The sequence below is a fragment of the Phyllostomus discolor genome, chromosome 2 (genome assembly GCF_004126475.2).
Source record: "Phyllostomus discolor isolate MPI-MPIP mPhyDis1 chromosome 2, mPhyDis1.pri.v3, whole genome shotgun sequence".
NCBI classification, from domain to species: Eukaryota; Metazoa; Chordata; class Mammalia; order Chiroptera; family Phyllostomidae; genus Phyllostomus; species Phyllostomus discolor.
The window spans coordinates 158250741-158263700 of NC_040904.2; the positions used below are offsets into that span (position 1 = coordinate 158250741).

At 33.7% G+C, this 12960-nt stretch overlaps 1 protein-coding gene across 1 annotated transcript in view; it reads right to left on the minus strand.

The window, feature by feature from the left end:
* Window positions 1-116: 116 nt before the first annotated feature.
* Window positions 117-12960, minus strand: part of SLC16A7 (solute carrier family 16 member 7) — an 89941-nt gene continuing 77097 nt past the window's right edge. The window contains 3 exon segments of the mRNA XM_028533417.2: window positions 117-5990; window positions 8018-8833; window positions 11599-11742. Of these exon segments, the coding sequence (XP_028389218.1) occupies window positions 5725-5990; window positions 8018-8833; window positions 11599-11742 (1226 nt within the window). The 3' untranslated portion in view covers window positions 117-5724.

The following is a 12960-nucleotide window of genomic DNA, read 5'->3' on the forward strand; positions in this document are numbered from 1 at the left end:
ATAAAAGACTGAAGGAAACCAGACCGCAGGGCCCTGCAGAGTCAACACCCACTGTGTACAAACTGCTGGCAGCAGAGGAGAGAACAGCAGAATGAAAGAGTGACAGGAGGTCAGCGAATTATTCAATTTTTAATTATCAACAGAGATAGCTTATGATTTCGATTATATAAGTGTTATAATTACAGATAATTAGACCTCTCGGCTTTCTCAAACATGAGATCTTATACCAGGATATGCAGAAATCAAAACTTTATAAAACTGACATGAATAAAGACTGATTTCAACTTTTATCTCAATAATTTGGATGCTCTTCGGTACTGTGAAGTGTTGGGGTAAGAAATCTACTTAGTATGCTATATCAACACAAGATGGATATTATGGTGTTATGCTGGATGGTAAGTTTGGTTTCTCCAAGTTGTCAGGCACTTTAAGAAAATTAGAAACATACAGGATAGCAAAGGCCTAGGACAGAAAGATCGATATTTATAGATTTTTAAAAATCACGTTCAAGTATATACGTATCATACATAAGGAAGGCATTTTAACAAAAAACTAGAATATATGCACCTTCCTTATCCAGGAAACCTTGCATCTACATTCATACAAGTTCCTTTATTTGTGAAGATGAATGGTAATTGCCAAAAGTATACACTGTTGGCCCCAGAAATATGGCCATTGCCATGAATCGCAAATGAGACCAGATGCAGCATGGTGACATTGTGAAGGATTTAAGGCATTACAAGTGCACCATCTGAAATAAAGTTAAGGAGAACAATATTCTAAGGACACCAAAAGTCTAGAATTAGAGGAAAAAGCAACGGCACTTGTTCAAACAAATGGATAGAAAGAATGACCATGCAGATGTTTATGAAAACTTGAAAAATGAGTAAGGATGTAGGGGCCGTTGCATAAAATGATGGGGATGAATACGTATTGCATAGATGAACCCAACCATTTGTATATCACAAACTTTTTAAAGTTATTTTTGGCAACTCAGGATAATCCTGTAAATGGGTATCATGATTCTGAAAACAATGTTCCACAGTTAAGTACTCTTAATTCTTGAGTCATTATAAGTAGCAACCGATATGGGAATTACTTATCCATAAAGAAAATAACATTTCTCTTCTAAATCCAACCTCGGGGAAAATGTATTATGCTTGAGTCATAAAAATATGTCATTACTTTTATGAAAAAGTCACATTAAAACAATTATGGATATTATATAATCATTAACATAATCTGGGATAATGTGCATTGACTAGAAAGGCAGCCAACTTGAAATTATGTATTCAGGTTATACCAAATGCAGCCTCTAATAAACACTGTATAAATCATAATACAAGCTGAAGTTAAACCTAATTGGTTTACCACATCAGGTTTAAATTGTTTGTACCTGTACTGTATCATAGCTTTGCCTCTACAGCTTCTATTAGGAGGCAGCATGGCAGTGAACACCCTACAGACTCCTCCTGCTTTCGGATAAACCTGAGTTTTAGTTTGGATTCTGCCACATGTTACCTTTTAACATTGGTAATTTGCTGAATTCCTTTGCATGTCTGTTTTGGGTTTTGTTTCACTCATCTATTATATCAGGCCAGTATCAGTCTCTATCTGTGATTTGGCTTGAATATCAAAAGGTATTAGACAGGCAAAATGCATAATACATAAATACTAGTTCCTTTCCCACTTTGCATTCTTTCTCCCTATTAAATTGAGCCTAACAGTCATACTTTTTAATTTGGTTTATTAAAAGTCTGAAATATTATACAAATGAGAGGTTTTTTTTTTTAAGGAAATGTATTTTTTGGATGGAAAATAAGTTTCAACTAACTGATTAAAGGTAACTCTAGCTTTTATAACATCAAGTTACATCATACAAGGAGGGACCAAACCCCCCCCCCAGTATTTATAAAAGCTGTGTATTTACTCTTACATGTTTAAACTTCAGTCACCTTCAAAATACTCTCCATTTGATGTGATACACCTATTGAGATATCGTTTTTCCACTGCTCAAAATAGTTTTTGAACTCATCAATTTTAATGCCTTTTAGTGTTTCCGTCATTTTTTGGTTCACTTCTTCCACATAAGCAAAATGTTTCCCTTTCAGGACTTTTTTCATCTGGGAAAACAAAAAGTCACCCTGGGTGAGATCAGGTGAATAGGGAGGGTGGGATGTGGGAGTCATGTTGTTTGTGGTCAAACACTGCTGAACTCTCAGCATGGTGTGGGCAGGTGCTCTTGCAAATCAGCCATTATGAAATGCACAAATGCACTGAGTCTTCAAAAAAATTCACTGAAGCTGCACACAGCCTCTATCACAACTTCATCTCATACACTGATCCAGGTAGGTTCCTAGAACACTCATGTAGCTAGAGAAGCCTGTACTGCAAGGGGCTCACCCTCCCGAAGATGATTTTGTTTTTCGGGGTCCCCCTTCGTATATCTTGTGGTCTTTTTCTGTATCCTCAATTGTCATGTGCAACCAAAGAAGGATGAGTAAAAAATACCTAGATTTCTAAAGTCACATTCAAGTGTATCAAACCTAACAATTTCACGTATTTCCTAGTGTCTGGGGAAGGGAGTGGAGATCAGGTAGTTGGAACATGGTCCTAAAGAAGTGAAAGTTATGAGCCACATAAAGACGTGAAAGTTATGAGCCACATGAGAAAACATCACGTTTTCCAATGTAAGAGGAAATACATAAGAGCCTCATGCATTGCCTCTTGAATTTGTGCTGATTGGATCTAGAAATGATCAGGAAAGAGGGTGGGGATAACACAAGACAAGTTTATACCCAATATTCTACTCATAAATTAGTAAAGGCATATTTAAGCTGAAATGGTGAAAAATATGGGGAGCTCAGGTACCACAAATGGAAAAATAAACTAGCCAGTGGTTGTGAATTATGTTATACTCTGGTTTAAGAAAATCTTCCTTCTGCACAATTCCATTATGGGGGAATAGGATTGAAGAGGGTTAATAGTGTTCTCTGACTTTGCTTCATGGTATTTTGAACATCAAAATCCCAGTTTCATTAGGAGAAGAAATATATTCTGCACTAATACTTGCAGACACAGAAGCCAGCTACACTTCCTCCTCCATTAGTGTGACTACATAATAATCAATATTCTAAGATGATATTCTCTTTACAATCTTTGAAAGATTCAGCTAAAGCAACAAATATTAGATATTTTAACAAGTTTAAGGGAATGGGAAGAGTGAACCAGTAGAAAATTTTATTTTATCATGGAACAATTCTGAGTCTTGTATGTGAGTTTACATCACTGTTTCAGGTATGTTCTGACTGAATTTTCAATATTTATGTCTGGGAATTTGTGTGTGTGCATATTTCTAACTTTGTGCCTTGTCACTATCAGCCACAACTACATATATCATGTCATGTGCTTTGCACAATTTCCCTTCCCTTTCTATTTTTAACAGTTTATTATAATCAGTATCAGAAATGAAAAGATAATGAAAATAAGCAAGGAATAAATATGAATTGGTTTTTGACAAGAAATTTATCGGTATGTACATGAACCTCCTTTCATGGAGAAAGCCACTGGAACGCACCCACCACACCAGCATGTCTCTACTAGCAGGCGATAAAAAGGACTACAGCCTTAGACCTAAAACCCCACAATCTTTATTTTGCTGTTTAATGCCCCACCACCCAGGTCTGATATCTATATTAATTTAGTTACCTTCAGAGAATTTAAGACATTTTTGGGAATGTTTAAGATTGTAGAGCTATTAATTTATGATGTTGCATTTCTTGTGATGAATCAGTGACATATGAAAATAGATCCTTCAAGATTTAAGATTGGGCAAAATTGAATTTAAAAAATCAGTGTATATAGTCACATTTCCCTGATTAATTTACCTATGGTATTGGCACATATTGTTTTGCTTAATATTTGAAAAATATAAATAACTCTTTCATATGCAAAAAGTGAATGTTAAATGAAATATGGAATTTTATATAACTGCTTAAACAGTGCATACATTTTACAAAGCAAATCCTTAACGTTAAGTATCACAAAAACTTGGTATCCAGGTACAATCTTATTAGAAATAAGAATAGCACCTGCCTCTACTGCAATAAAAGAAAACAACAAATTTCTTTTGCCATCTTAAGAATGACAACACTTCAGTAATCAAGTACTGAATGACTTTTATTAAACATGATCTTAAACTTCAGATCTATAGATGTACTTAAATATTTATAGCTTTAGTCTCAATGCACAGTTTCCTTCTTGGTTAAAAGCAGAACTATCATATGCGACTGTATTCAAAAGTGATTCAGAGTCCCAGATGTTTTCACATAGTTATGAAAATAAGAAACTGTTCAATTAATCTGGCTGCAGTTGCAAGCTGCTTGCTATAGTGTTATACACGAGCCCTACACCTCCAAAATGTGTACCAAGTCACACACAGCTTGGAACCTAGACGTTTTTTGTTGCTCTTGTTGTTTTGTTTTTGTTTTGTTTTTAACAGTCTCCTGGCTTAGTTGTGTTCAGAGGCAGCAGGAAGTCAATCAGTAGAGGGCAGAATTTGCAAGTGCTGCCATTCTTATAGTGAGGCATTTTCAGTGGCTGAGTAAAAGTCTATTTGTGATTTTTGTTTTTTGCTTTTGCATTTTGGGGAAGGGAGGAGGATGAGACTTCAGAGGGTTCATTATAAGCACCTCCCACTCTTAGCTTTATGCAGTTGGATCACTGATTACAGTACACCACTGATCACCACTACATGTTGGGAAAAATTAGAGCTTGGCCTATCTGCATGACTGTCTACTGGATTCAGGCTGATTCCACTTGATGTCTCAGTATGAGTTCTGGTTAAAATGAATCCCTGGTTATTACTTTCTGGATTACTAACAAAAATCCTTTTTAAAATCAATGGACATAGCTTATTGCTTAGAGTAATGTAGGCTTTTAATATAATTTACACATTAGGTAAAAATTCTCAAAATTATTTGAGGATTCTATTCTCTAGCACCAGGTACTAATGGCCCTTTCAAAGAAATCATGTGCATGGATTAATCAAATCCAACAGTGTTCAGAAATAATGGTTTTAAATGGAGTGCTTTTTTCAATATTATTTTATGTATGCAAATGCTTTTCTTTTTTACAACAGTTAGCTATATTTTCAAATTAAGATCACCTCATTTTCACCCATGTTCATACCACATTGCACAGTAGTATACAGATATAACACACTTCATTTCTTGTTTCTCCATGGATTTTTTTTTAAGGTAAAAAAATATAATTAGTGATACTCCTTTTGAAATTATTTGTCTTGTTCTCCAGAGACTGCAAGTGGAAATTCATTTTCCTTTAATTCCATTTCACACTTTAATATAAAAAAGTGAAATGTGGAGAGGGAATTCTTATAGGATTAAACGTACTCCTAACTACTTAAACCAGGAGTTCAGAATTTGGATCTCTATAATCAAGACTGGAAGTCACTGGAAGAGTTGAAAGTTATTTTAATTATCACAATCAGAACTAAAGTCCTTGCATTGATTCTTTATATGCATAATCTCAAATTTACCTGCCTAAACAAATTTTTAAAAGGAAACATTTAAGATCTGCCACTGAGAAAAGTCTCATATCCATTGTTAATTATGGAGTTTTATTTCAATTAAAATCCTTTCCGATATTTTGGAAAAAACACTCCTAAAAAAGTCATAAACACTAAAATCAGAGATGTGATTCTTGCTACATATTAGTTTCTCTTTCTGAGAAATTACTCCCTCCTCCCGTACTTTTGATATTAACGTCACATTCTTTAGACTGCCTCAAGGGTTCAGATTCTCTGAACACAGGCTTATGAATTTTCTTTGCTTCTTCCAATTGCTTTTCCTTTGCAAGCAATCTATAGTTTATAGCATTGCCAACAAGCAGCCACACACTTGATAAGAACACAATAGCTCCACAGGCCAGATACATATATTTATATTCTCCAGTTTCGTCCACCAATTTACCTAAGAGACAAAAAAAACATCTTTTAGGAAAAAATAATAAATGAGCCATAAATAATGAAATTTTCAAATAAATTCTTCCACAAAGTACTTATTTCTTAAGTTAATATTAAATGATTTTTAATAAAGCAAAAGTAGTCTAGATAATACTTTTATATATGTAAATGAAGGCACATATGGGAACATCCAACATTATATTACCAGTATATTAAAATTATTGAGGGAACATTATTTCCCTCAATAAAAATGCACAATTAAGACAAAGTAAGTATATATGCTTTGGGGTGCAATTTCATAAATACATACATGTGTGAGATACATTTTTATATCTATACATGTAGAAGTAGATATACTTACCTATCTATTAACTTACAGCATACATTTTTAGATTGCTTCATTCCTTTCCATGCTTCCTATCTTTTCAATAAAGGGGAAAACTATATTCTTTAAGAAAGATCCAAAGGCTTTTATAAAGTTCAGAACAGGATGCAATGTTTACTAAATTCTTTTTCTATGCCCAGCATGAGGCTAAACATTTTTCTTTGCAATATCTCATTTAATCCTACCAGGTCACTCTGAAGAAATCTCACCTGGTTACATAGTCAGAGAGTGGCAGAATCTGGTTCAAGTCAAAGTCTGTATGAATCTCAAATTGGTAACTGATATGTAAAATGGCTTCACCAAACTTCTGGTTAAGTGTTAAGTCACTCCTGTGGCTTAATCACAGTTTTTTTTTCTAGTTTATCTGAATCTAAATTATTAAGACACTAATCAGGAAGAATTTATTTCATTTGATTATTAAAAACATTTAAAAACTAACCTGGTACCCTATAATCTGAGGGTTTATTAACTTTAAAAAATGTTTCAGTACACAGTTTTGCCTCTTGCTTTTGCAGAAACTTAAATCTTAACAATAATTATCAGAAAAATTGAGTGTACACAAATTCATGTTTTTACTGTCTGCTAATTCCTGGTGATTCTTACATAGACCTACTTGTTTAATCAGAATCTCTCTCATTCTGACTAAAATCTTGTCAGTAGTTAACATTAAATGTAGCTGCTTATAAAATTATCTATGTGGACAGGCTTCCTTGTTTTAACTAGGTAAATGATGGAATAGGTTTATTTGAATAAATATGATGCATACATGAGCATAAGAAAAATAGCATAATTTAATTTTCCATTCTAATTTTAAGTCAATATTTCTATGCATACAGTGACTATGATACTTCAAAATACATTAAAAAATTAGTTCTGTGACACCATCAGAGGTAATGTCGCCTTGGGCTACCATAGCTACATACTTTCTAAATGTTTTGGGAATTTTTTATCATTATCAGGGAACAATACATGATTTCCAGAACTAAAGTTTCAGCTCTGTGTGAGCACAGCAGTGAAAATTTGGGCTGAAACAAATTAAAACCATGCTTTCCCTACCCCTTACTGCTCTACTAAGAAGAGGAACAGAGACAGCAGCCATTGTGTGAGAAGTAACTACAGCAAGACCCATCTGTTCAAAAGTACTCCCAGAGTGCCAACAGAGCGCCAGACACCACTTGTGGAGTGTCCGGGGTAGCAGGAGGCAGAAACAGGATGAAAAAAATGGAAGTATTCTGGCTATAGGATGAGAGCTTCAAGAAGGCCCACAAATCAGTTACTGTCATAGCCACAGCGGGTGCCATGGTTTGGCAATATTAACACGATAATTAAAAAGTGACATTTTTATGATACATTTTTAAAAGTATAAAACAAATGATATGGGTAAAAACCTAAAAATTATGCTACTAATTGTCAGTTTAACTTAAATTCTTAAGTTCATATATTCAGGTTCTGAAACAAATTTAGATTTAAATTCAGCTAATTATGAGGTTTAAAAACACATAATAAAACCTAAAATTAACACACCCACAGCCTTCCAGGCTATTAGTATTTTTTTCCCTTACAAGGCACATTATGTGCTACAAAGAAAGTCTCAATTAATGACCATTGATTTTCTGCTTTTTGTTTTCCTTGATGGGAAATATTCTTACCAGCAAGAGGAGGCCCAAGAAGAACTGGGCAACACTCCACAATTGTGACGAGTCCCACAGCGCTGGAAAATCTTTGAGCACCAACGAGGTCCATGAGACTTTCAAAGAGGACACTGCTAACACTCCCAAATCCAAGGCCAAAAAATATAGCATAAAACACCAGGCTTGTGTAGTCCTGTGCCAGTGGGCACAAGAGATGACACACTCCAGTGAACATGACTGCAAAACTGAAGAAATACTGGATTCGAGGTCGAATGAGTTTGGAGTTTGCAATAAATCCTACAGAAGGCCTTGCAAACATATCAACAAAAGCCATGACAGACAGCAAGAAGGCTGCAGAATACTCATCAATTCCCTTATCTTTAGCATATGGAGCCAAAAATATAACGGGGGCAAAAAATCCTAGGAACATAATGACATTTCCAGATAAGTATATCAAAAATCCCCTATGCTTGAAAAGGGAGAAATCAAAATATTTATCAATTGTTTTCCATATTGATGTCTTCTGATGGCTTTTCTCCACACTTGCCTCATGTGCTGTCACACCAATCTTAGTTTTAGACTTAGCAGTTTGTGTGGGTCCAACGGGTCTCATGAGGGACCCCGCAACACAGGCATTCAACAATATTCCTCCCAAAATCAAGAAACTCCCTTTCCAGCCGTAAGTATTAAAAAGGAACTGATTGAAAGGAGCTAAAGTACTTAAGAACACAGGACTTCCTGCCATGGCGATTCCATTTGCCATTGGCCGTTTTTTATAGAAGTATTTGCCAATGATTGTTAAGGCGGGTTGCAGGTTGAAGGCCAGACCTAAACCTGTAAAGAACAAAACAAAAGGAAAAGAAACACACATGCGTTATGCCACTCACAAAAGCAACGACTCCTCACAATGTATATTGAACTAGGTGAGGCAGAACTCGAAATGCAGTAGCAGGTAGTGATTTTTGTTAATGACATAATCAATAGAATGTCACATACAAAGGTTCTCACACCTGGGCACTTGATATGTCCAACAGTTTCATAAACCTTTCATTTCAAACCACAAAAGTAAAACCAAAAACTTGTACTGATGTTTAATCATAGAATAGACTGAAACTAAGACAAAATGATTAGTTCTTATAATCACTTAATTCCACAGATTTTCATCTCTTTTTATACTGATATTCATATACATGGGATAGATTTTTTTCCTTGTGGAAAAGGCCACATTTAAAATGCTTTCTTTTCAGAGTTGAACAGACTAGAACCTTTGTCACTTACAAACAATCTTGGATGTCCCCAGAGATATATCTTCAAAACTATGCAAATAATAAAATAATAAAAAATTAATGCCATTAGTTTCAAGTTCTTTATCCTTTACATTACACATCTTGTGAATATAGATGCACATGTGTGTTAGCTAAAAAAAATAAATATTTGGGCTTGAAACATATTCTTATTTCAGGGAGTAAAGGTTATTGCTTATACAAGTCAAAAGTTCCTGCTGTCTAGGGAACTCCTTGGCAGTGCTAAATACTGCCTTTGAAAATGAGATATTTCTTATAGTTTGCCAAGGTACTATTTAGCAATAGTAACAAATAAGTCTGTTTTAAAAGTACATAAAATTGATTTATAGAAATTATCTGTCTTTCACCCTTAGCCTAAGTATTATTCCATATTATTTTAAGGGCTATAAAAGAATTCTGCATTTACCAGTTTATGTAAATTGAGACAGTACTGCAAAGTAGTTAAGTATGTAGATTACGGGATACTCAGTTCTGAGTAAAAATAATTATTACAAACATTTAATACAAATTATTTTCTTTTTAAAAATATGTTATTTACTTATTTTTAAAGGTGTGGGGAGAAAGAGGAGAGATACATTGATGTGTGAGAGAAACATCAATTAGTTTCCTCTCACATGTACCGCAATTGGAGACCAGGTTTGAAACCCAGGCATGTGCCCTGACCAGGCATGTGACATTGTATAATGAATTGTGATTAGTATTATTATTTGCTAATATTTATGTAAAAGTAACAAAATGTTGGGCAATATAAAGTATTATATGTTAATATTTTCATTTAATTATTCCAAGAACTCCCAAAGAATAAAGATATCATTTTCCCCATTTTAAAGACAAAGAGTACAGGGCACAAGGAGGTTAATTTACCCATGATCAAAAAGCAAATATGTGCTACATCAGGTTTTCAAAAATATCTGTCTGATTTCAGATACCGAAATCTATTGACTGGTGATTACTTAAGATAAATTTCTTGTAGTTGTATTTAATGGTTGACTCTAGAAGCACCAAAGCTGTCACAACTCACAGGAATAGAACTGAAGTTAGAATAATATACAGGGTGGGGTAAAAGTAAGCTTACAATTATTTGTATGGAAAATGATACAATTTTAATAAATAATAAAATAACAAACTTTTGCCTACTCACAACTATAAATCTACTTTTGCCCCACCCTGTATAGTGCTGTTGATATTTATAGGACAACAATACCAAAATCATCTTTTCCCTACTACATCAATTTGCTTTATTTTCATTGTCAACTGTAGTATTTCAGCACAAAGGAAAGGACATTCTCTCTACTGTGACAATTTGTAGATATAATAAGATGCTCACTTATAAAAGGTGTTTTAACATATCAAAAAAGAAGAGAGTTGTCAATAGATAGTAAAGAGAAAGATTTTTACCATCAATATGTTATAGGCTTTAATGAGTCTATTTTTTTATCACATGATATATAAGTGCAAGATTAAGCTGATCTAAAATCATAGTATAAAGAGAAAATATTTATCTTTTTATCTGTGGGCATAAGAAAAGTATTTAATTTATATTTTGAAGTCTAATCTTTCTCAAAATGGAGTACATGTTTGTTTGATTCAATTTATTATTGAGGTTAAAAAAATAGTGTTTTCTAAACGTACATATTCAGGTCAGTTTCAGTCCAGAGACTATGCATGAGAAACAACTATAATCAAATGGCAGTATGTCATTTGAAAATGTCTGTGTTTAGTGGCAAATGGGCCTTGTAGGGTTTTTAAACAGAATCCTAGTAAGGAAAAAAAGGGCACCATCACCAAGCTCTACGTAAACAGAACACAGACACCAATAATTTTATTTCTAAAGCTGAGTCAGTGCATCCAGAAAATACCTTTCTGGCACCATTTTCAACCTATTATAAATGTACATGAGATACTCTAAATAGTAATAAGTAATGAAAAATACATTTTTTAACAATGAAGCTATTTATGTGCCAGAAAGTCTCTGTCCGTTATCTTAACTGGTTGAAGAGTAAAGGGTAAAACAATGAAAACATGCCGAAGTTGTTCTGTTTTTGACATTTATATCACACTGCATTACACATCTGATAAATCCTTTTTTCTATCACTTAAAATGATTTTGATTGGACAACCCATTGCTAATATTTCCATATACTAGGTAAAAATAATTGAAAAAATAATTTAAGATTATATCTGATATAAAAACAAATTTTAAGGAAAACTGTGAGATATTCTCTTGTTCATGCTTTTTAGAGAGCTTTGTAAACAACATCAGTGTTAAGACAACAAGCTGAAAACAAAACTTACCTCCAAGGAGTCCAACAGAGAGGTAGAGCTCTATCACGCTGGAACTAAACGAGGCTGCAACCATTCCCGCAGAGCACAATAAGCCTCCCACCATCACCACTGGCCTGCTACCATATTTATTCACCAAAATACTGCTTAAGGGACCTGAGTAGAGATGAGAGTAAGAAATATTCAGTTGCTGGGCCATTTATTTATTTTTAACATTGTTAATTTTGAAACCTGAGAAAGCACATTTTAATTATCAAAGAAAAATTGTAGTTCACACAGAAAATAATGAAGACTTTCAATATTTCCCAATTAGTTTGACTGGTTATCTTTAGCCATACATAGGAAAAGATATAACATAATAAATTAGAACTGCTTAATATATACTTTATGACTATAATCATTCAACTTTTGATGGAAAAGTTTTTTTTAACAAGACATAGCTCAACTGTCTCAGTATCTTCATAAGTGCAGGTAAACTTATGTAACAAAAATCTAGGCATTACATAAATGACTTGTGTGTGTTAGAGTTTTATTTTTTAGTATACTATGTGCACACACACACATGCTCTTAATTAGAGTTCAAATTTTTTATTAGAATCCACTATGATTTTTCTTTAATACCATGTTTCTTTGATTCTAAGACACCTATTGTTGCCATATCTTATTATACCCTCAACATTAGAAATAAGGATGTTTTACACCTGATGATCTTTTAACAATTTCTTTTCTTCAGGGTTCAGTCATAGGCCTATGAATGCTTGAGCTGGATTATTATTTCTGTGGCTTGGTTGCACAATGGCAATAACTCACATTTCAATGAAACTACTTAAGGGCCATTTTAAAAGGAATATGCAATCCTCACTGTTGTCTGAAAAATCTTCTGTTGTTACACTCTGGTAAGGTCAAAACAGTACCAGCAGCAAATGTACAGAATGGATGCAGTAGTGTACATGGAATTACTAGAGAAAAATGATGGGTCTCTTAATTAAAATATGCTTCCTCAAGGGTGAACAGAACAATTTCCTATGTGAAACAGGAACATCGGGGACTCAAAAACTAATTTAGAAGAGACAGACACTGACTGGAAAGAAGGTTTTTAAATGCCTTCCTCAACCTATTTAATATACATGTTCTAAATATGTGTGTATGCATAAAATATTCTAGAGTAATTAAAATGATTAAAATAATCTGTTTAAGTATGTCTAAAAAGCTTTTTTGGTAATTATAAAATTAAAGTTATAAATATTAATAAAGTGTTGCATCTTATTTTAATGCACAGCATTTTTTTTCTTTAGTGGTGCTTTATAAAATAGTGGGACAATGTACCAATTGAGCTTTAGAATCGATGAAAGTCCAGGCTAGTTTATAAGACTT